The following is a 23,919-nucleotide window of genomic DNA, read 5'->3' as shown; positions in this document are numbered from 1 at the left end:
TGACAGACTGGAAATTACAGAAGTAAGAGAAGACGGAGAGGTGGTGTCTAGAAACATGTCAGCCCTCAGCTTGTAGTAAATGTTTTAATATTAAAAATGTACATTTTGTACAGTAGAAATTGGAGTTTTTAATTGGGACTCAGGCCTAAAACTGCTGCTGGGAGTCAGGCCGGGTTGGGCTTGGAACGATACAGGTTTGTGTGAAGTTTGGCCCGATGAAAGCTCTAATCCACTTCCTGAATGACAAGCGAGTTGCAGCCCTGTAGCACTGTTGCAGTGGCCAATCAGCTACGTGCAGATGCCCATTCCTGGAATAACCTTACAATGGGGTATTCTATATTTATGTCTCCGCACTGGCAATAGCCATGGCCGAAAGCATTCTATTTTTGGGTTGTCCAACCCTTTGTCTGCCCGTCCATTCGTCCATCCCATTTTTGTGAACGTGATACCTCAAGAACGCCTTGACGGATGTTTTTTTTTTTTTTTTTTTTTAACAAAAAACGATTTAGTTTTTGGTGGTCAAAGGTCAAGTTCACTGTGACCTTGTTTGTCTTATTCTTGTGAACGCGATATCTCAAGAATGCCTTGAGGGAATTTCTTCAAATTTAGCACAAACATTCACTTGAACTCAAAAATGAAATAGTAGATTTTAGTGGTCAAAGGTCAAGGTCACTGTGACCTTGCAACCATGTCGTTCTCATGAACGCATTATCTTAAGAACAGCTTGGGGGAATTTTTTCAAATATGGCACAAATGTTCACTTGGACTTTGCAATGAGCTGATTGGATTTAGATGGTCAAGGGTCAATACGTGCATTTACGTGGAGACATGTATTCCTTTTGCATTTGGGTTGGAAGCCTTACCCGAATAGAAATGCTCCTTGTAAACACCTCAACCCGAATGAAAACAGCCCACCCGTAAGAAAATCTAATCAGGTGTACAGGGGTGGAATATTCCTTTTCAGAACCCAAATGGAAGAATTTTTTTGTCTTGTATACACCTCCTACCCAATTCCAGTCATTCCGTTCTTTCTGCGCATGCTTGTTTCCTTGCCCTTCTGGCGCGATGACATACTGCGCATAGCAACGAGCTGAGATAAAGCAGTCGGACTCGTTGCACTCACTGGTCTCCATACGCCACAGCACGGTCTTCTATCTCCCTTCTTCGACCTTCTACCTCCCTTCTCCTCCTCAACAGACGAAGCATTAGCAGAACAAGGTTGTTGTCGTACTGCTGCTTTAAGAATATAAGCAAAACAAGCCCGAAAAAGGCACTAAGAACGGCGTCGTCAAGCATCCGGAGCGAGGACTACAGTGTTTTCTTCCGGTAAACGTAAACACGTAACATCCGCCCCGCCCCCTATCCAATCAGAAACCTTCCCTGCCCCAAACCTTGTGCAGACCCGAATACAGGCGATTAAACTGATCTCCCGTGTAAACCCTCATTCGGAATGAATATTTCTCATGTAAACTACCTGGAAAATATAATTCCGAATGATTTCATTCAGATTTATTTCATTCTGAATGAGAAGCCATCATGTAACTGCACCCAATGTGACCTTGCATCTGTCTCATTCTCGTGAATGCAGCACCTCAAGAACACCTGAAGAGAATTTCTTTAGATTTGACATAATCGTCCACTTGGACTGAAGTACAGTATAAACTGATTAGAATTTTGTGGTTGAAGGTCAACAGTCAAGGTCAGCGTGACCTCACAAAGTATGTTTTTGATAATAACTCAAGAATTCATATGCTGATTTTAAGAAAACATGCTGCCGAGGGGAAGATGTGTGTGAAGCATCCATGTTTTCACAGACGTGGATGTAAACTGTAAGAGAAACCTGAATGGTGAGCGGAGGCATACAACCACGGAGGGGCAATTTTAGTTTACTTAAGACAGGATAAAACAATTTGTCGATGTGGCTGGCTTTCCTGGATCATATTTCATTGTATCATGGTACCCAAGGCAAGCTTATTGAAGGAGGGGCAGAAAGGAAGAGAAGAAGAAGAAGGTCAAAGACGGAGAGGGATGAAAACATTGAGGAGGATACGAGAAGAGTAGGAGAAGATACAGAAGAAAAGGAAAGAGGAGAGGGATCTTAAACCATCTCCAAATGTCTTTGTCATTCTTCTGTCATTTGTCATCTCCCCTCTTTCTCTACTTTCTCTGTCACATCACGTTTCCTCCTCTCTCTCAACATGACCATCTCTGTCTTCTCCTCTCCTCCACTCTTTCCATCTCATCATCTTTCCATCTACTCCCCTCCTTTCTTCTCTTCCTCCTCTTTTTTTTCTTGCTCTACTATTCACTTTCAGCAAAAGACGGGTTCAGAGCTTCTGCTGTGTATTCGGTAGTTTTACACACACACACACACACACACACACACACACACACACACACTCGCACACGCACACACTAATGGGAAACAGATTTTTGGGCCTGTGAAGTGGAAGAAGATTGATTACCTGTATCTAGTTACTGAACACACACATGCGTGTGCGTGCAGCGAGGGTGGCGGAGGGCACGCGCTGGGTCGGTGTATTGAACCATCACAAAAACCAAAGTAGACTGTTATAGGTCGTTGTGTCAGTCACTCTGCGTGTGTGTGTGTGTGTTGTCTGCCGAATAATGCTCCACAGTTCAATGCCATTGGACACCATTATTTCTGGTTCAGGGTCTGCCTGCCAGAAAGTGATCTATAGTAGGGATGTCCCAGTCAGGTTGTTGCCCCGATCCTGATCTCTGTCATTTACTGCAGAGTGCCAAATTTATATTTATATGTTAGTACAGGATACAGCTGTGCAGTGTACTTTGAGTACATCTTGGGTTGTTTTTCAATACCAGTGCAAATTCCATGCTTTTTGGAGATAACAAAAAAAAAATACCGTTCTTGTACTTTTATCCGTAGAGACCCCTTTTTTAAATCTATTAAAGCAAAATTTCTCCATCATATCAGAGTTTGGTATTAACACACGTCATCTGCACAAGACTAAAGAAAAGAATACTGTCTAAAAGTTCAATGTTTTCCAGCCTGGACTCTATTGTCAGATGTTTTGTCTCTTAATGACTGATGGGAACAGCATTTTTTGAAATTGGTTCAGTATTGAGCGAGAGGGCTGCAGCTGCAAAACAGGCTGCATTGTGAACACTTTCGGCATGTTTACAGCGTCTGTTTACGTCTACTAAAAGCGCTTATTTTGCCACTGCCATGCTCAAATTGTCACTGTTAGTGTCTGACAACATCATGGAAAGGATCCCTACAGAGATAGACCTTTTTGTTAAAGAGTAAGAGCCTTTTCGTTTAACCAAAAACAGCCCTGAAACTGCCATTATGACTTCCACCAAACTCTCTTTGAATAAGTAGTAATTTTAGCACCCATATACCCAGCATATTTTCACACCTAACTGGATAAATGAAGGGTTTAATTCAACCAAACCGGAGTTGGTGATTGCTGAACATTGGAAATATGAATCAAGACAGTTTTTTGTAAGTTTTATTTTGTTTCTGTCGACTTTTTAACTGTTAAGAATCCAATAGCCCACCGTGGGCCCCACCTAAGGTGTTGATTATGATACATAAACAACAGCTATATTTATAACATATCATTTGAAAGTTACGCTCCTCGTGGTGCCAATAATTCTGGCCATTTTAAGATACAAGCACCACAGCAGGTTCGATAAACACTTTCGTCAGTCTAAAAAAAACAGACCCATGAAGCATAATTTGAATCCACAGATCGACATTATCCAGACAGAAACTACCAGTTCATTTGCCACGCGCTTCCAGTGGTCCACACAATGCAAATCCAGCCAAATATTTAGTCCAAACACATTATTACACCAATAGATATCCACAAACGTTGATATTTCTTCACAGTATATCCATAATTTCTCCCGTTTTGCGTGTGACCAAACCAACTAGCTGGATCTCAAAATGGTGGCAAACTCATTGACACCTAACTTGAGCCAGGAGGAGCTTCCAATTTTGTTGCTATGGCTTTGATAGCAAATGAGCCATTTAAAGAGCCAGCACTTGGCCTATTTGGCCTGATGGCTTATGGGTCTTGTAGTCAGTGACACTCCAGAGCTCCAAAGGAGATTTGCACTCCTTACAGGTACCATAGACTGTTATAAATGGCTCAAATGGCTCCTGTTGATCATTTTATGTTTTCTTGAAGTTTTTTATATACAATAAGCTCTTAAATAGATATTTCTGTCTGTGTTGATTAGTTTTTCACCCATATTCCTACATTTAGAATATTGTTTTACCCTCTTTTTTTGAAAAGGGCCTGGACAAAACCTCAGAAAAATATGCCTAAAATGTCTATTTTCTGTGATATTGTTATATACTTCGAATTTGGACCTGATGAGGCTCCATGATATGGTCCCATTGTGTTTTCCAGCTAATACCTCCCAGTTCTAGTGCATTTTTTTTCAAGGAAATAATAAGGTGAAGATAAAAAGAAAACTTGTAATTCAGTGTGTTGAAACTTAAAAAACATAGGTGATACCTTTCAAATGAGACCATACATGTACTAACAATAGAACAAGAGCAGTTTTCAGTTTACTTTGGGTATGCCTTGAAACGTCTTGGGTAATTTGAGGTGAATTTTACAGGATTAATGAAGGTATTTTACAATGCTAAGATCACTGATTATTTAAATGGAGTCTGGTGAGTTTGGAGATTTTTGGGGCTGTTTCTGGTCAGACAAAAAGGATCTTTCTCTGAAATATGCTGGCTCGAGACACACTTAAATTACAGTTTATTCAGTCAGCTGCACAGACCCTCATCCACGCATTCATCACTTCCAGACTCGACTACTGCAATAGCCTCCTCTACGGTTTATCAAAATCATCCAAAACACTCAAGAAACTTCAATATATCCAGAACTCTGCTTGTCTATTCATGCACCCTGGACCTGTGACCACATGACCCCCGTCCTTCATAACCTCCACTGGCTCCCCATCCTCCAGCGTATCCACTTCAAACTACTCACCATCACTTTCAAAGCTCTCTACAACCTGGCAACTCCCTACCTGTCTGGGCTCCTCCACTGGCACACTCCCTCCCACACTCTCAGTCCCCCCCCCCTCCCACCAGGACTGACCACTGCACCTGGGGGGACAGGGCCTTTTCCATTGCTGCTCCCACCCTCTGGAACTCACTCCCTTAACACATCAGAGACTCCTCCTCACTCTCCAACTTCAAGAAAACTCTCAAAACACATCTGTTCAAAACTGCCTACAACCTCTGAACTCAGTGTACTTTGCCCTTTCTGGACCATTTCCCTCCCTACCCCCCTATGGATTGTTTTGTTGTTTTTTTTATTGGTGGTGTTGCTCTATGTAAAGCGACTTTGAGTATCCTGAAAAGCGCTACTGTATATAAATCTTATCTTACTATATAATGACGAAAACTCTGTGTGTGTCTGTTCCACGTTTTTCTCCTCACTGACTTGGTCAATCCATGTGAAATTTGGCACAGTGGTAGAGGGTCATGGGAGGATGTGAATGAAGCAATATTACATCGATTGGCCAAAGGGGGGCGCTATGGCAACCGATTGAAATTGCAAACTTTGAATGGGCATATCTCATGCCCCGTATGTGGTAGAGACATGAAACTTTGTACAGAGATGCCTCTCCTCATGAGGAACACATTTGCCTCAAGAACCCATAACTTCCGCTTATATAGATTTTCCGCCATTTTGAATTTTTTGAAAAACACTTCAAATGGATCTCTTCCTAGGAAGTTTGAGCGATCTGCATGAAACTGGGTGAACATAATCTAGGGACCAATATCTAAAGTTCCCTCTTGGCAAAAGTTGGAAAACTTACTAAAACTGAGCTTCTATAAGGCAATGAATATTGTGGAGGGCGTGGCTCATCACATAAAGGTGTATAAGATCTCAAGGGTTTCACCCATCACCACGCAACTTTGTAGGCACATGACCACACATAATCTGAGGGGACCCCTCCATTATTGACCCCATCAAACAAAATGGGCGCGCTAGAGAGCTCATTTCTTATCTAGGCCTAACTGCCATATGGATTTTTACTGAACTTGGTAGATATGTAGAACAGGACGCCTCAAGGTGACTGGAGAAATTTAACTCTAATTGGCAACTGGGTGGCGCTATAACAACAGAAAAATGCTTCAAAATGGTTAAAATGCGACCGATCGCTGTGGCTCCCCCTGTGGACCAATTTGTTTGTTTCTTCTTCTAAATTTTGGTATGACTAAGTCATGGTATGGTATGCTGTACATAATCACAAAAACTGTCAGTAAGTCATTCTGTCAGTCAGTCATTCTGTCTACCCCACGTTTTTCTACTCACTGATGTGGTCAATCTATGTGAAACTGCACATAGGCATTGAGGACTGGCATAGGTAGAAGGTGACAAAGCTACCAATGGGTATGGACTAGTGCATTATTATTATTATTATTATTAAAATGGAGTAAAACTGGCGATGGTAGTTTTGGGCTGTTTCTGGTTTAACAGAAAGGATGTTGCTCTTAAACAAGAAGGTCTATCTCTGTAGGGATAATGTTGTCAGACACTTACAAGACACACATACACATAGTAACAATCTGAGCCTGTCAGTGGCAAAAACACTTTCATTCATTCTGTCATTCTGCTGCTGTCTGTTGCGGTATGACTCAATACTGGACCGATTTCAAGATTAGTTGTTCCCGTTACTCACTTGGACACAAAAACATGGAAAATAGGATCCAGGTTGAAAAACACCAAACTCACCCTTTAAATGAGATCAGGAAATATACAGTGTAACTAAACTAAAAATCTGAACAAGGATTGTTGCGATAGGTGACAATTTTCATACTCAAAACTCAAAAAGGATTCTTGAGCAGCACGCCAGGTATTAGAAGTACCTTGTTTTTTTCAAATCTTGTAATTAAGTATATTTTGTTCTTTCTTTCAATTGGTGCCAGTTGTTTTGGAAAACAGCTTGACTGCTGGCAATAATTACTCTTGTTTTTAAAGTCATGTTAATGAAATGTATCTGTTTTCCAAAATAAGAGTTCTTTAAAAAAAAACAAAAAAACTGCAAACGACCTACGCTGTCATTACGCAAATCTCTACTTTCTTTTCAAAGAGAGGCGGGGACGCCTGCTTTTCACAAATGTTGCAATTTCCCCACAACAAACAGCCCGTTTAAACCACCTGTCAACAAAGCGATCACTGTAGCTTTGCTCTTTCATTTGCAATTTCTATCAGTTTCCACGCTCAGGCCATAAATACACACAGAAGACTGCAAATCGCCTTGAAGTTTGTCAGCGAAGCACATATTTTGCTTGGGGCTGCCTTGTGGTGTTGCAACAGTGTAATATCAAATCAGTGAAAAGATATTTAAAGTAATTTTGCACTAAATGGATTAAAGTGTGGCTCTGATTTTGGTCCTCCTTTTCATTACTTTTTTCCTCTTTCTCGTCCTTTCCCTTTTCATCCTGCACCCCATTCTCTGTCCCCTTTTTTTCCCATGTCTTTTTTTTTTTTTTTAATCTCTGCACTCCCTCATTTCTTATGGGACTGTGTACCAATAGATGACGCACATTCCCGCACTTGAGCCTCAAGTGTCCCATCGAATGCCACTCCTCAAGAGAAACGCCACAAAAGACAGGGTCAAAAGGGTTTCTATTTGCAACAGAACTTGGTATTGCCTGTGGATGCATCAGGACTCACATGCACCTGTTGAAGAAATACAAAAAAGCCTAAATTCAGCTAAGTGGAATTATCTGACGTAGGTGCTGACGTCCGAATCTACATCATTTCATACTGTTGGAAAGATGCTTTTCTTTGTCATTCACTACCTCTGTCATGTCTGTCTTTTTCATGCGATGCTGTCTTTTGAGGTCTAGTTATGTTAATTTCTGTGCGGAAAGAAAGAAAACGACCATTTGACGGATCAGAAAGAAAGAAGTGTCGCAACAAGACTCTTGACTTTGTGTTTTTAAGGTCTGTGCCATTTCTTTGTTGTGGATTATTCTGTCGTTCTTGAGTATTTTGACTCTTTTAAAAGAGTTTTCGTTGAGTCTCGAAGAATTAGTGAAAAGACTGCTGAGGTGTTTAGAGATTTTGTTACCTATTCTTTCCTAAAAAGAGAGGGCACATCTTGGCACATTCCAGTGTGTCCCCACTCCCCCTCACCTTCTATACCAAGAAAAGAGACTTTCCCCTGATTCATTTTGTGCTTATTGTCCGATATGACTCATTAGCCTTGTATGTGTGTGGGCATTAGATCAAAGATGGCATTGTATTCCTCCAACATCGCTAATACTGTGTTTATCCGGGTCTGTGTGTACCCACCCTCCTACCGACACCAGTTTTTCTCATTACCGTTGTTATTAAAGGCAAAAATCTGGATGCTTGAAGCCTCTGACGTATTTATTGACGTCCCTAATGGTCCGGTTTAAATGCACAAGGTAGCCTACGTGCCGGCGCTGGCGAGCAGAGGAAGCCGAAGCATTCACATCGATTTTCAAAAGGACCTGAGGCGGATCTGGGTGTGGATGGAAAGATGCATGCATCTTAGATCTGAGAGGGTTTCCCCCCTCATAACAAGGTTTTCCCACAGAAATATTTTGGTGGTAGAGTTGTGATGGACGCTCAACATTAGAAAGATCGTTAAGAGTTCAAGTTGTTTGATGAACAAATCCAAGAAATATCCATATCCATGTTCAGATATTAGATTGGACACACTATGGAGACGAAGAAAACTTAAGCTGAATAATCTATATAGTGCAAAACAATAGAAGATAATGTCTTCCTTCAGAGGTAGGCTTGGCAACCTCCCAAAGAAACGTGACTCTGTTTTCATTTGTGTTGGATACCAGCTCCCATTAATTTCCAGTCAAAACTTCCTGTTTGATTATTTATATTTTTAGTATTCCTAATCTAACACTGCTGCAGAGGGAGCAGAGTGCATCATTTCCCAAGATACTTTGTTTTCCCCAAATAGTGACACAGACAGGACACGGGTTGCATCAGGTATTACCTTGCACATTGCATTGTTCTGTGGGAAACCGTTCCATTCGGACTACATTTCCTTCTGTCTGTGCTCCACCTTTTTTTTATGTTAGCAGGCTCAGAATGGGCCTTCGGGGAGTGACAACGCACGACAGCATGATCGGTTCACGCACAGTAAAGGAAAACAGTCTTTGCTACCTTATTTGACAGAAATCTATGCATTTTCCTGTTCTTTCTGATCATTTGATAAACAAAAATGTCTGTGATGTGTGAGAATGAAACCCAGTTAACAAAAACTAGTTCTTGTCTAGTCAGCCATGTTCTCACCTTGTGGAAATACCGGCACAGGAGGGAGGACATACCACAAAAAGTACCCTGAGATTATAATTCAGCCAGAATTAAAACACCATTTATTTTACAAGAAATCACAACATGTCCTCGCTCCTATTGGCGTCAGCACAGTGGAGCATCCATTGCATACTTGTAATCACCTATAGGGTATTTCATCAAATTTGGTGCAAACGTCTGTTTGGACAAAGCAATGAACTCATCAGAATTTGGTGGTAAAGGGTCAAAGTCACTGCGACCTTGGGTTTCTCTCAACAACACCTTCAGGGAGTTTCTTCAAATTTGGTGCAAACGTCAATTTGGACAAAGCAATTAGCTAATCAGAATTTGGTGGTCAAAGGTTAAAGTCACCTTGACTTTGGGACTGTCTCATTTTTGTGAACCTGATATCCCAGTAGGGTCTTGGGGGAATTTCTCCAAATCTGACACAAACGTCAATTTGGACAAAGCAATGAACTAATCAGAATTTGGTGGTCAAAGGTCAAAGTCACTGTGACCTTGGGTCTGTCTCATTCTTGTGAACATGACATCCCAGTAGGGTCTTGGGGGAATTTCCCCACATCTGGCACAAACTTCCACTTGGACTCAAGATGAACTGATTAGAATTTGCTGGTCAAAGTCACTGTGACCTTGGGTTTGTCTCATTCTTGTGAATGCGATATCTCAACAACACCTTCAGGGAATTTCTTCAAATTTGGTGCAAACGTCAATTTGGACAAAGCAATGAACTAATCAGAATTTGGTGGTCAAAGGTCAAAGTCACTGTGACCTTGGGTCCGTCTCATTCTTGTGAACCTGATATCCCAGTAGGGTCTTGGGGGAATTTCCCCAAATTCGGCACAAACTTCCACTTGGACTCAAGAATGAACTGATTAGAATTTGGTGGTCAAAGGTCACTGTGACCTCTCAAAGCATATTTTTGATCATAACTATAAAAAATTATGAAATTTTATAACCAAAAGTTCAAAGGTCATCTTCATTGTGACATCACAATGTACTGCAAAAATACTTTTCTGGCCATTACTCAGCATCATATTTTGGGAACAGAAGGGGTTGTGCTTAAGTGGTTAGCACTGTTGCCTCACAGCAAGAAGGTTCCTTGTTCGAACACGGGGTGGGGGAGCCCTCTGTGTGGAGTTTGCATGTTCTCCCTGTGTCAGTGTGGGCGCTCCAGCTTCCTCCCACAGTCCAAAGACATGCAGGTTAACTGGTGACTCTAAATTGTCCATAGATGTGAATGTGAATGTGAATGGTTGTCTATCTCTATGTGTCAGCCCTGTGATAGTCTGGTGACCTGTCCAAGGTGTACCCTGCCTCACGCCCAATGTCAGCCCCTCACAACCCCTAACAGGATAAGCGTTTATAGAAAATGAATGATCTTGAAACTGTGCTGATTGTATAGATCTTTGTGCTGTCGGGGGGAAGATGTATGGAGAAAATCTATGTTTTGGCATATATAGCTCGCTTTGCAGCAACATTGATATTTGAAACATTACCAGCTGCCATGGCTACATATGAGTATGGATAGAAATGGATATAAACTGTAACTGCAACTTGACTGCAAGGTGGTAATTCTATTTTTTTTCTCAATTTCAGCCAATCTCAAATTTTTAAGGTATCACTTTCAGATACTTAGCTTAAATATGCATACATTTTTTGAGCACACCTAAATGTAAATTAAGGTTTTGACACACAGGAGCATAGTTCAAACATGTGAGCTGTCCCTGTCTCTTCTTTCAAGTCCCCAGCTCTAATTTTATGTGCTTTGTTTTGGGTTTCATTGACTCTTCATCCTTCCTGTTCTTCCCTTCCTGTCTTGTGATTTTCCCTCTGGTGTATTCTTAGGCGCTTTGGTAAATCACTTTTTATAGGTCGTTTCCATGAGTATTTTCACGGGACAAGGAGTGGCAGGTTTTCCTCAAAGGTCTCAGCCAGTGAGCTCATCATCCGCAGTTTCTAAGCTTTTCCCGAAACATTGTTGCTCGCTTGCCCATAGGGATTAACATGTTGTTTTCTTTTGAGAGATGTCCGTACGCTCCCCTGTGTTTGCTGCTCTGTTGTTATTTCTCTCCATCTCCTCTGTAAAGTGTAATTGTATAACGTTTCAGGAGCTAAAATGGAGTTTGGTTGCAGACGGTGTGTCCTTGTTATCAGTAAACATCTGGTTTTGGTGTCTGATCCTCAAAATCAAAGAGCCTCCACGGCTCTGAAGTTGTGCCAGAAGCTAAATGCAACAAGTTCAACTTCCTCCTCTGTGGCTTCTGAAAGGTGTTCTGGGAAATGTAGGAAATAACTGAAGCAGAAGCGAACAAAAAGTAATTTCCAAGGGTTGAGGTTGACCTGTCTGATGTGTATGTCTGTGTTCTGCTTCAGGCCCAGGTGCAGCGCTCGTTGGACAGCTCCGTCTCCATGCAGCCGAGGGCCCTGAGTGGCCGGCGCAGCAGAAAGGAGGAGGCGGCGGCGGCAGCGGTAGGAGCGGGGACAGACAGCGACGGACAGGGTGGCAGTCCGGTGTCGGAACAGGACTCTGGCATTCTGGATGTGGAGGATGAAGAGGAGGATGATGAAGTGAGAAAACTACAACTTCAACCTCATACACACACACGAATCTGTCCTTCTGTCTCTGTCCTTTCACGCTAGACCATAAGGAAGGGATGCGGTATCCTGACCTCTGATCTCCAACATGAATCTAATCCAAATTTGTCCATCCCGTTCAACTCTGATTGGTTGTTGGCTAATGATCTCTGACCCTGGTACACAGACAACCGTTGGCTTTTACAGCAGTTTCTTTGTTGTTTCTCCTTTTCAGTCTCCTCCCTATAATCCCCTTTTTTCTTCTGCCATCTCTTCCATGTGTCCTTCTTTCTATAGACTCACCTTGTCTTATATCTCCTTTCCTTTCCATATAAACGTCCTCCACTCTGTTGGTGAATCAGGCCTTTGTAAGGGAGTCATTACCTCTCTGTCTTGACTGCTAACAGAGGCTTGATGCCGAAACATTGTCATTTTAGACCTCAAAACAAACGCTGACACGTTTCGGCATCACGTCTTCGTCGGTCGATCTCGATTCCGCGACAAAGGCTCGATGATGAAACACACCAGAGTTTGTTTTTAAGTCTAAAATAACCTAAGATTATTTTCTGAGCACCAGCTCCCTTTTTTCCCCCTTTTTTAACCTTTATTTGATAAACAATGAAGAGCCAGGGGTTGGAATTGAACCCAGGCCACCTTGTTAAGTACTCAACCTTTTAGACATTACATTCCACGGATTGAGCTATGAGGCAGGCCCTTCCTGTTTCAACTTTACTGCCTATCACAAGCTGTACAATGTATGAGTTAGAAACTATCACAACAAAGACAGAAAATCCCATTTGGGAGCAGATCAGCCAGACGCTGAATGTTGCTGATGAGTGTTGTGCTTTTATCACGGTACATAGTGGTGGCTTGTTGTTAGCCGAAATACTTGTTTTGGACACATTTAAAATCAGGACTCGAAGGATCTGCCGTGAAGACCCTGGTGCCAGACGCCACGGAGCATCTCCAGACTTCCTGTGTCCATACAGTGACATGTCAGAGCTAAGGCCAATCCGTAGAGGCCCCACAGTGGATAGGCATACGTCTGGGGTATTGGCACGTCCCACAGATGCTCAGTCGGATTGGGATCTGGGGAATTTGGAGACCAGGTCGATGCCTTGTCACGTTCCTTGGGCATTCTCGGAATCCATTGGCTGTATTCGGCGTCTGACTTCCGGCAGATGGCGATACAGCCTCTGGGGGCAGACCCCTGATTTTTTTGGCATTTCGGTTTGATTTGGGCGGAGGAGTCGAATTTCTGTTTCCGACTTCCGTTCATATATAAGTAAATATGCTGATTCAGAGTTTGCAGTGACGCCAGTTATGTTCCGCCTCGTTAGTTCACCGCATGGACTGTTTAACCTGGCAACAACTGCAGCCGGCTCAAACGTGATTGGTCAATATCACGCGAACTACAAACAGCCTACAACCGGAAACCAGGGCTCTGCTGCTCTTCTTCCGGAGGCAAGATCTCCGGGGTTTGGGGTGTGGCATGTGTCATTGTCCTGCTGGGAGGGCAACTGCCATCTGGGACTGTTGTTGCCATGGGGGGGGGGGGGGGTTTGCTTGGTCTGCAATGGTGTTTGGGTGGGTGGAGCGTTTCAAGTAGCAAAGGTGATTTGAGCACATTCTAAATGTGTTGTTGACCAATCAGATTGCTTGGTTGAAACTACTTGTTGTATAATTGCGATTATCATATGATATCATGTTGTTGTTGTTGTTGTGCACGCAGGCATTTTGACAGACAGGGTCAGGAGGACCCTTAGGATAATGGTTTAGATGTTTTATTTGTTTCACTGCAAAATCTTTTACTCTTATTGTGAATAAGTAATGCGTCACAAAGGTGAAGAACCACGGCCCTATGGTCTATCATATTGCCCACATACCGTATCACGTTACTTTACAAAGCAATTAGCTCATGATTACACCAGTGTGAAGAACTGTAGGTTGTTTAAGTACATCAGTAGCATGTTTACAGACTGTTCTAAAGATGAACTTTTTGTGGACACAAAGCATTTCGGCACTGAACTCTTGAGTCCTTTTTGTTGTTCACACTCAAGGAAAGCAAAGTACAATGAAGCTGAAGAGAATAGGGCTGAACTTGTCACCCCCACGCTGCCATTCTGTTTTAAGGTCCCTGTCGTCCCCTCGGCTTATTTACGTCCTGTAAACTTGACTCAACCTTCTTCACGGGAAGACCTTGGCTCCGAACAAAGGCCTGACCCCACGGTTCGCCAGAGGTTACGACCGCGTTGGCGCCGACGGCTGCGGTGATGCCAACCATCGGCATCCCGTCTCCTCACGCCATCCCTGCCCCTGCCATGTCTCTCCCTTTCTTCCCTTTCCCTTCATTTACAGTCTGTTCCCCTGTGTCTCTGCATCCTATTTTTATTTGCTCCTTTTGTTCTTCTTCTCTTGTCCTTTCTTATCTTCACTTCTTTGTCTCTCTTCTCGTCTTTCTACTTCCTTTCTGAGGTCCTTTTTTTTTTAACTGTCTCTATCATTTCTTCTTCTCTTTCTTTTTGCCGCTCTCTCCGTCTCTGGTTCTTCCTCAACACCTCCTCGCACACAATTTACTCTTTTTTTCTCATGTTTAAATTTTATGCCATTCATTTCCCTTCCTTAAACTTTAAGATATGTGTACCTGTCTGACTTTTTCTCTTTCAGTCATCTTCCCTCAAGCCCTCAATCTTCCTCACTTCCTCTTTTCCTCCTCTCCCTCCACCTCTGTCTTTAAATGTTCTTTGTTTGTTCTACTTGTCTCAGGACTGTGTGTGTGTGTGTGTGTGTGTGTGTGTGTGTGTGTGTGTGTGTGTGTGTGTGTGTGTGTGTGTGTGTGTGTGTGTGTGCGGTCACATCAAAGCTGGCATTGTGCTGCTGCGCCTCCTATGATTTTTTTTTATTACAAAAAGCAAACTTTCCAGAGGGCAAGAGGGCACATGGTTTTTTGTTCTGTGTGTGTGTGTGTGTGTGTGTGTGTGTGTGTGTGTGTGTTAAACTGGGTAAATTGCCACTGTGTTGTTCCCCGGAAGACAGAGGATGTGGGTAGGGAGGAAGGAGTGGAATGTGGGATGGTTAGACAGAGATATAGATGGAAAGAATATGAGGTATGAACGTTTGGTGACACTGTCAGAAGACTTTTAGACGAAGTAATGAAGTGCCGCCTCTACTCCTCTGTCTCTCTGTCTCTTTTGGTTTCTATACTTTCTGTCCATTACAGTGAAGTTCTATTGGCAGTGACATTTGTTTAGAAAACCTAACCTGAGAGGCAGTTGTTGTCTCTCTCTCTCTCTTTTTCTTTTTTTTTTTTTTTTTTTTTTGTCAAAACATATATGTTAAAAGAAGAAGGAGTAGGATTTGTCTGTTGCGGTTTGTAAACACAAAATTAAAAGTTGACCCCTCTTCCTCGGCTCAAAACCATAGACTCTATAAATAATGGATGTAGCCGTTTTGAAGAGTTATGCCATCACCATCTTGGGTTTTAGGAGCCAGAAGAGACCATATTTGGAGCATAACGTTGAGATATCCCTAACGCTAGCTGCTAGCTTGCTAAGCACGGTGCATACACAACTATGGTTGACTGTGATAACGCTAATTTTTGCGAGCAAAAAAGAGGCTTAAAATCTAAATTAAGATATACCCAATAGAAAAACAGAACGTCTGACTCCTTAGAGGGTCTTTTAATACAACCAAACGCTGAAGACTTTTAGGTGGCCAATATGCTACAATTAGGGGTGGGAATCTCTAGGCACCTCACGATTCGATTCCGATTCTGAGGGCAACGATTTCGATTCTAAAACGATTCTCGATTCTAAAACGAGCCAATAAGAAAATTTTCACTAGGTATTTAAAAACATTATTGTAATAAAGCTGGGAATACATATCCAGTGCATACAAACTCTATTACTTACTGTGGTTGAGATGACTACGCTCCACCAGTCTCCTCTGGTCCATCCTCCTCATCCACAGATCTCAACGGGACTCTCCTGTCCCTCGTCGACCTCCTCGACATTTCTCCTCCAGTATTTACAAAACTATAACTGACTATAACTATCTATGAACTGTAAAAACACAAACTATTGCAAAAAAGACAAACGATGGCAAAACTACGAACTATGGTGAAAACACGGCATAAAAAAACTCAAAAGCTCTCAAAAAACCACAAATACTATTATTTACAACACTAAATATTATTTACAAAGAAAACGCCACCCAAACTCCACCAAAACACAGCTAAATCACTCCAACTTGCACTCTCCTCGTCAGCTGTCACTCTTCTCCTGCTGTGCTCACTTCCCTCCCCTCTTCCACAGGTAATGGCGTCACTACTGTAATGTACCTAATGTCCGCTTCTCAGCTTTCAGAATCCGTTGGAATTACGTCTCTAGCGTGAATGGTCGAGGAGTTATGGTAATTTGAAAAATAAATACAAAAATAAAATTAAAATCAGTTATGAGTTTTCCAAATTGATGCTTGCATTGTTCAAGACAGAATCTCGATGCATCTAAAAATCGATCCCCCCCCATCCGTAGCTACAATGAACTTTCATGAACTAAAGTCACACTCAAATAGCAACAGCTACGGCTACTCCTGTATTCTGTGAATCTGGGGTTACCCCATGGTTGTGTTACCTAACAAACGTTGTTGCCATGGTAGCGACTTGTCAACGGACGGCACCCACCTGTCACTCAGAGCAGTCACACTCTTAATTATGCAGAACTTTAACCTTTGAAAAAATGTAAATGGGTGAGTTATATACAGGTGAGTGATGAAGGTGCGGTGCTAGACTGTTGTGGTGAAGAGGGAGCTGAGCCAGAAGGCAAAGCTTTCGATGTACTGGTCCATCGACGTCCCAATCCTTACCTATGGTCATGAGCTCTGGGTTGTGACTGAAAGAATGAGATCATGGATACAAGAAGCCGAAATGAGTTTCCTCTGGACTCAGCCTTAGAGATAGGATAAGGAGCTCAGACATCCGGAGGGTGCTCGGAGTAGAGCCTAGAACCTTCATTAACATAGGCCTATATTTTATCTACAAGTGCACGTCACACACTGAGCGAGCCGCCTGTTAATGACGCTGTGGGCTAATGGGCATGTAGCTACTTCCATGTTTCAGATGATACGTCATGTTTGTAGTCGACCAATGAAGATGAGTTTACATATCACCTTGGGTTCGTCCTTCACCTTCTCAAAATGATCCCACACTTTGGATTTCCTGCCCGACATGTTATTAACTAGCCTGTGGAATAACCGCAGGTACCAGCCCTGGAAATTAACCTGACTCCTGTCTGACTGCTGAGCGTGGACACTTCCTGTGTCTGTCCTTTCAAATTAAATCCCCACACGGTCCAGTCATATAGGTTTTGATTATAATTTGACAAGGCGCAGCTCCTGATAGAGTTGGCAACTAAGCGCCCAGTAAAATCTTGCTGACCAATGACCTTTCTGGTTGACTAACATTTGGTTGTATATTCGGGGGCAGCCCTCGCTTTATGTACATGTTTCATCTTGCTTTATTTGAATGACATGGAAATACATATGTGTTGCCAGAGCATATAAGTGAAAATAGTGGACAAAGAGAAAGAAAGCAATGGCAACAACAGCCCAGATGTTACTGAAAGAAGTTTCTCATGGTGTGCATCCAGTCTGATTATATTTCTCTCTGTAGGTCCCTGGAGCTCAGGACTTGGTGGATTTCTCTCCAGTTTACCGCTGTCTGCACATCTACACTGTGCTGGTGAGTTAATCTCCTTCATTGTTTCTTTTTCTTTCCCATCTCCGTGACTTCCATCTGTCACTTTCTCTTGTTTCAACCTCGACTTGATCCACAAGCACTCCAGTTTGTAACACCTTCTAATATCTCCAGCCCACCATGCTCACAGTCGCTAACTTGAGTAACAAATTGCGTATCAACGTGGGCTATGGGCTGGATATTTAGTCTCATATCATGGTGTAATACGGATGTATATATGGCCAAGCTCTACTTTGTATTATTTGTACAACAATCCTGTAAATCCAATATTACTACAGATAAGTCCTGCTTACTCATTTGCAGCATTACCTACAATGACCTAATGCCACCAGCGATATCAAAGAGGTAACAGCAAAATCTGCTCCGTAGTCTCATGGTAAACTGTACAGTGTGACATCACACCACCCAGCCCCAAAGGTTTCTGTACAGTGAGGTACATGGTGCTGTAAAATGAGGCCTCTGGCTCAGCCTGGCTTCACTCCAACCAGGCGGCTGCTGCTGGGTGTGAGTGCGTGTGTGTCTCATCTCAGTCAGAGCGAAAGCGACAAGGTTGGAGGTGTTGACTGGGCCATGACTGGGTTAGGTGCACATTTGGGGTCTGTGTGTGTGTGTGTGTGTGTGTGTGTGTGTGTGTGTGTCTGTGTGTGTGTCTGTGTGTGTGTCTGTGTGTGTGTGTGTGTGTGTGTGTGTGTGTGTGTGTGTCTGCAGGCCTGTTGGGGCCGTGACCGGGCCAACACGGTCAGAAGGTCGGCTGTTTCTGTTTCTGTTCAGTTTGTGTGTGTGTTTGGGGGAGCTCTCTGGCAGGGGGACAGGAAGTGCATGAACTTTGACAGGAAGGAGAAAATGAACGGGCAAGAAGAGGGTTGGAGGGAGGGAGCAGAAAGGGAGAGTGAGGTTAGAGAGAGGGTAAAGGGGGCGAGATGGTGGAAGGAGCTGAAGAATAAAAGAGATTTGGAGAGGAAGGTTGAACCGCTTCCACTCTGCTCATACACCGGCGCCCTCGTTCCTCTAGAAGATAACGTTATCATGTGAAACTAGAAGACCTAAAGAATCCGTTAAAACCAATCGTGTCAGGCTAGTTTGTCAGGACAGGGCCAGAATAAGGCTCTAATATTAAGCTACAATTTCACAAGGGTGAAACTGGCATGGCCATTTCCACACGGGGTCCTTTGACCTCTCACCTCAAGATATCTAAATGAAAATTGGATCTTTGAGTACCCAGAACTCTCCTCTTTATATACATGCACACTTTATGCGAGTCCCAAGCACCTTTGGGCAAAAACTATGCTGTGTTCCTCATGCAGTACAAGAACTGTTGTGGATTTAATGAGACGAGTTTTATTCATGTGAGATGAGATGATGTTAGTCCCCTTAGTAGCTATTTCATTGTACTGAGACCGATTTTTGAAACCGACTTCAATGTATAAGACGACCTATTGAGAAAGCTCCAGATGTCAAAAGTTTCTGAGGTGTTCCTCAAAGTCTTGGTGTCTGTAGATGAAAACACATTGGCACCCTTAGCACACACTGGACGCGTCGCGCTGCAGCTCATCAACAGACGACCATGCAAAGTTACTTTTACTGAAAGATCTGTACTTCCTCCACTTTTGCATTAGCTTAAAATCATGTGTGGACAGCCCATAATTACACTTGATTTCGCACGTGAAGAGCCGATCTCCAGAGCTTTGACTCGCCAGGCAATATTATTTTGGCCGTTGTCTTTATAATGACGGGACTGTGGGTCGTTTAGCTCGGGATCATAAGAGCTGTATTGTAGACAACTAGACTTGCTTGCGTTTCTTGAAGACGATTCGCCTCAAATCCAAGAAGCTTCTTCAGATCGAACTGACCATGACCTGGGATATTTCTCAACCTCAACAACGAGTCTCCTCATCCATTCTTTGTCACACACGAGACACAGCAACAGCTACAGAGTTCTCTTTGCATCAATGCTGAGGAGAAGAGTCGAGCTGCTACGGGAGCAGAGAAAAAGAGCTGATACTGGAGCTGGTATGTACGAGCAGAGAGCCAGTGGGGGAACAATCCATTTAATTCAGGGGGCAGCGAGGCTGGAAACAGGACAGTGGCCCCTCCTGTCACACACAAGCAGCATACAGAGTTCTCATTTCACGGCCATAGTGAGGAAAGGAGTCGAGCTGCCATAGGAGCAGAGAAAAGGAGCTGCTGTAGGAGCTGGTGCAAGCAGAGAGCAAGTGAGGGGAAAAGGCATTTAATTCCAGGGACGGCAAGGCTGGAAATAGGACAGTGGCATAAGTTGTGGTTGAAAGTAAGAGGGGCGTATTTATTGATGCTGGGTGTTCACTGCCTTTAGTGTGGCAGTATTGAGGGATTTTTGACTATTTTTTTTATCAATTCTTATGTGGTAAAAAAATGCTTAAATTTTGCAGCAAATCTGTGTAACAAATGACATCAACCCAAAAAATTGCTTCAGTAATGTATGAAACAGCCAGCTCAAGAGTTTGAATAGGTGCCTAAACAAAACAAAATGTTTATTAACGCTGTGCAATTAATCGTCTGGTGATCGTGATTACGATTTTGAAGTTAAACGATTTCAAAATGAATGAAATCGAGGGTCAATGATTTTTTTGTAGCCTAATTTTATTTTGTCATCAACAAAATATCAACAACCACTGCCAGTTATAATTCCCACACTTCTGTGGTCGATTGCGACAGGCCCTAACATCAAACCAAAAGCATCGAGAACTTCTGATGTTATCAGAGAGTTTATTTTAAAAGATTGCTTACAACTGTATTACCGACCTAGACAGAACTGACTGCCGCCGACATCTTGGAAAGTCAATACAAGTCGGGTGACGAGCGTGACTTAACGTGATCTGAAGTCTGTGGAAGGTCTCCGGGTTGTACTTTTTCATCTTCTTCCCATGGCCGCAGCCACAGCTTCCCACATGATCTGTCCACTTGTCTCATCCAATCTTGTTCGAGTTCATCGATCGACTTGTCTGGGCTTTCCAAGATGGCGGTGATGGTATGTTGAATTTTGGGCAATAAATGATAAATACAGCATGTTTTCAAAGTCCAAACATAATAGTTTGCATAATCGTGATTTCAATTTTGACCAAAATGATCGTGATTATGATTTTTTCCATAATCGAGCAGCCCTAATGTTTATCAGAGATTTAAACTAGCAAAACCTGACACATCGTGCAGAGCTGCATCTCAAATTAATCTTCAGGTTCCTAGCTTTCAGATGATGTATTCCACTTCTATATGGCAGATACCGTTGACCTGCTGTCGCCTCCTTAATATCCCCTGCCCCTCCCCAGAAACTGACAAAAATGGCTCTATGGTAGGGTGGAGTGGAAGAGGTTAATGATAGAGGAGAACGAGATGTGGGAAGAGAGGTCAGAAAAGTTGAAGAAGGGGTGAGAACAAGGCAGATTTCATTGTGGTTAGGAATGGAGGATGAAAAAGTATTTTGGTCCGGCTGTTTTAGAGTTGTGATGGGATATTCTAGCAGCTTCAGTGACGGGCATTTTAATGATCAGCAGGTTATGACAATGGTTCACGACCTCTTAAGGTGTCCTTTAAGTATAGTTGTTGAAACAAGGGAGGAAAATCATGAGGGGGGAGACATGGTAAAATGCAGGAAAGATAGAGAGAAGAGGGATGGAGAATTTAAATGATAAACAAGTGGTAGTGGTAAGAAGAGAGGAGGGAGTGCAGAGGTCAGCGGAGGTGTCATGGTGGCGTTTAGAGGAAAGAGGGAGGAGAGAGTGAATCGGCTACAGAGTGATAAGGAGCGAGGAGAGGGGGAGGAACGGGGGGGAGGTTAAAGGGGCAAAAACAGGAAGACAAGGGTGAAAACACAACACGGGGAGAGAGATTAGAGAGGAGAGGTAGAAATGAAAGAGGAGGAAAAGAGATGGAGGAGAAGGGAAAGGAGTGAGTGCAGTGTTGGGAAGGTGTTGAAAGGTCTGACCTCTTCACCTCTGAGGTCAGCCTCGCCTTCTTGCTTGCTCGTCTCTCTCTTTCCCTCTTTCTCTTTCACACACACACACATACACACACACACGCTGCTGAAACTGTTTTATCCATTAGAGTGGTGTGGCAGCACTTTGAATGACAGGCCATTGGGCAGAGATGTGGATTTACCATTAGAAAAGAAAACCAGAATATCCAGCACAGCTTGCTGTACTGGGAGGGGGTTCCACTGGAAAATCATGAACACACACACTCACACACACACACACACACACACACAGTTTGATTGTTAAATGAGACTGACTTGTACTCACACAGGCACGCGCATGTAACAGTTTCATTTATTTTTCTAGTAAACCTGGACGTGGAATCCCATTTGCAATCAAGACCACCACTCCTCCTTCTCCTCCATCCATTCTCCTCTGTCTTCTCTCCGCCTCCATCCCTCCTTCCCTTTTCCATGTTCAAAGTCCACGATTTTCCAGCCGTAGTCGAGCAGCGTCGGAGCACGAACAATACTCCTTTGTTACCCTTGCACACATACACACACGTGCTGCATGTTGAGAAATGTGGACAGAGTTGTGATCAATGTAAACACGGGATGGAGGTGCAACACAACGAGCAGAGGAGAGAGCAGGAGAGGAAATCAGTGGACTGGTCGGACAGGGAGCACTGAGCTGATGCTTTGACACCCACATATTAAGGCCGGCATTTAAAATGATGACATTTTGTTGTCATTACAATTGAATCGCTGTGATCACTGACCTGGCTCGCAGGGCAGTCTGCACACACTTTTGCATTTGGGTCAACTTTGATGAACAAAGTTGCACCATTGACAAGTAGCTTGCAGAGCTGACCTTTGAGGGAACAGTGAGTCATGGAGTCCAAAATGGAGGAAGCTATCGCAGCTCATTAGCTGTGTTTCACAGTACACAGGAAATGTAAAGGAGCTCTAGGAGCTTCTCGACTGATTCTATGAAGCCAGTGGTTAGTCTGCTAGCTACAATGATTTATGATTGACTTTAGAGGTCGACTGTATCGGTTTGGCTGATTAATCAGCTCCGATAGGACTTTATATAAACTATTGTTAATGGTGGAATGGGGCTCTGATAGTGGCCGATAGCTGCAACCTCTAATGGGTACGGCCATAAGCCTCACAAGTTCTCCATCAACACTTTTTAGAACCAAAGCCTGACGTGCACCTCCCCAGAAATGTAACTACACGTCTTGGCAACGCAGACCTCCTGTCTGTTTCTGTAAGCTGAAACCATTTCCCTCAGTGGAAACAAAGCTTTTATTTACTTTAATTTCACAGATAAGAAACAATAAATTGTGAAGACAATAAAGCCTCCACAAAAATATCATTTTAAGTCTTGTGTGTGATTTATCTAGGCTAATTTCTGGGCTAATGCTAGGCTAATTTCTACAATGTAAAATGCCATAGGCTTGTGCTAATAACGTTAGCATGTTGTATTTGTTTGGAAAACGTGTTTAGTATAAGACAGTTGTTTTGTCAGTGAATCTTGTGAGCTGTAATGAAGCCGAATTTTGTAACGTTACGTTTGATCAGTGTTTCTGGTTTTATATGAGTAAAGGAAAAGTCCGCTAGCCACTAGGCTAATTTATACAATGTAAAATGCCATATGCTTGTGCTAATAACATTAGCACGTTGTATTTGTTTGGAAAACGTGTTTAGTATAAGACAGTTGTTTTGTCAGTGAACCTTGTGAGTTGTAATGGAGCCGAATTATGTAACGTTACCTTTGTTAAATGTTGCTGTTGTCCCTGGCTTCATATGAGTAGAGGAAAAGTCCGCTAGCCGCTAAGCTAATTTATATAATGTAAAATGCCATAGACTTGTGCAAAAAATATAGCACGTTGTATTTGTGGGGAAAATGTGTTTCAGATAAAGACAAGTGTTTGTCTGTGAATGCTGCGAGTTATAGTGAAGCTGATTTGTGTACTTGAAATTGTCTCTATTAAGCCATGTTTAATGTGTACAGCACTTCACCGCTGACTAGTGTTTTGGAGGTGTGACTGTTGTGCAGCTACATATTTTCAGACATCTCAAATGTGGCTTTGACTTGCAGCTGAAAACATGTCGCCCATTTCGTAGAAAATACCGAGATATCTTGAATCGCCAGTCAGCCTGTAAATAGCAAGGTATGAATTTTCGTCCAAATCGCCCAGCCCTACTCTTAGTCTGCGTTTCTCCTCTCTGTCTCACTGACTTCAGTCACTGGGTCCTCAACTGACTTATGCTACTTTGACTTTTCAATACAACAAACTTCTTCATAA

General features: G+C 42.8%; 1 protein-coding gene across 2 annotated transcripts in view; it reads left to right on the top strand.

The window, feature by feature from the left end:
* exoc6b (exocyst complex component 6B) overlaps nucleotides 1–23,919 on the top strand; it is a 154,493-nt gene that overhangs the window by 24,794 nt on the left and 105,780 nt on the right. For both annotated transcript variants that reach the window (XM_049569380.1, XM_049569381.1), the window contains exons 7-8: nucleotides 11,706–11,900; nucleotides 17,575–17,643. In XM_049569380.1, coding sequence (XP_049425337.1) covers nucleotides 11,706–11,900; nucleotides 17,575–17,643 — 264 coding nt within the window. The remainder of the gene's footprint in view (nucleotides 1–11,705; nucleotides 11,901–17,574; nucleotides 17,644–23,919) is intronic.

This window comes from Epinephelus fuscoguttatus, linkage group LG23 (genome assembly GCF_011397635.1).
Source record: "Epinephelus fuscoguttatus linkage group LG23, E.fuscoguttatus.final_Chr_v1".
Taxonomy (NCBI): Eukaryota; Metazoa; Chordata; class Actinopteri; order Perciformes; family Serranidae; genus Epinephelus; species Epinephelus fuscoguttatus.
Note: the sequence above shows the minus strand (reverse complement) of the source record. Positions and strands in the feature narration are given on the sequence as shown.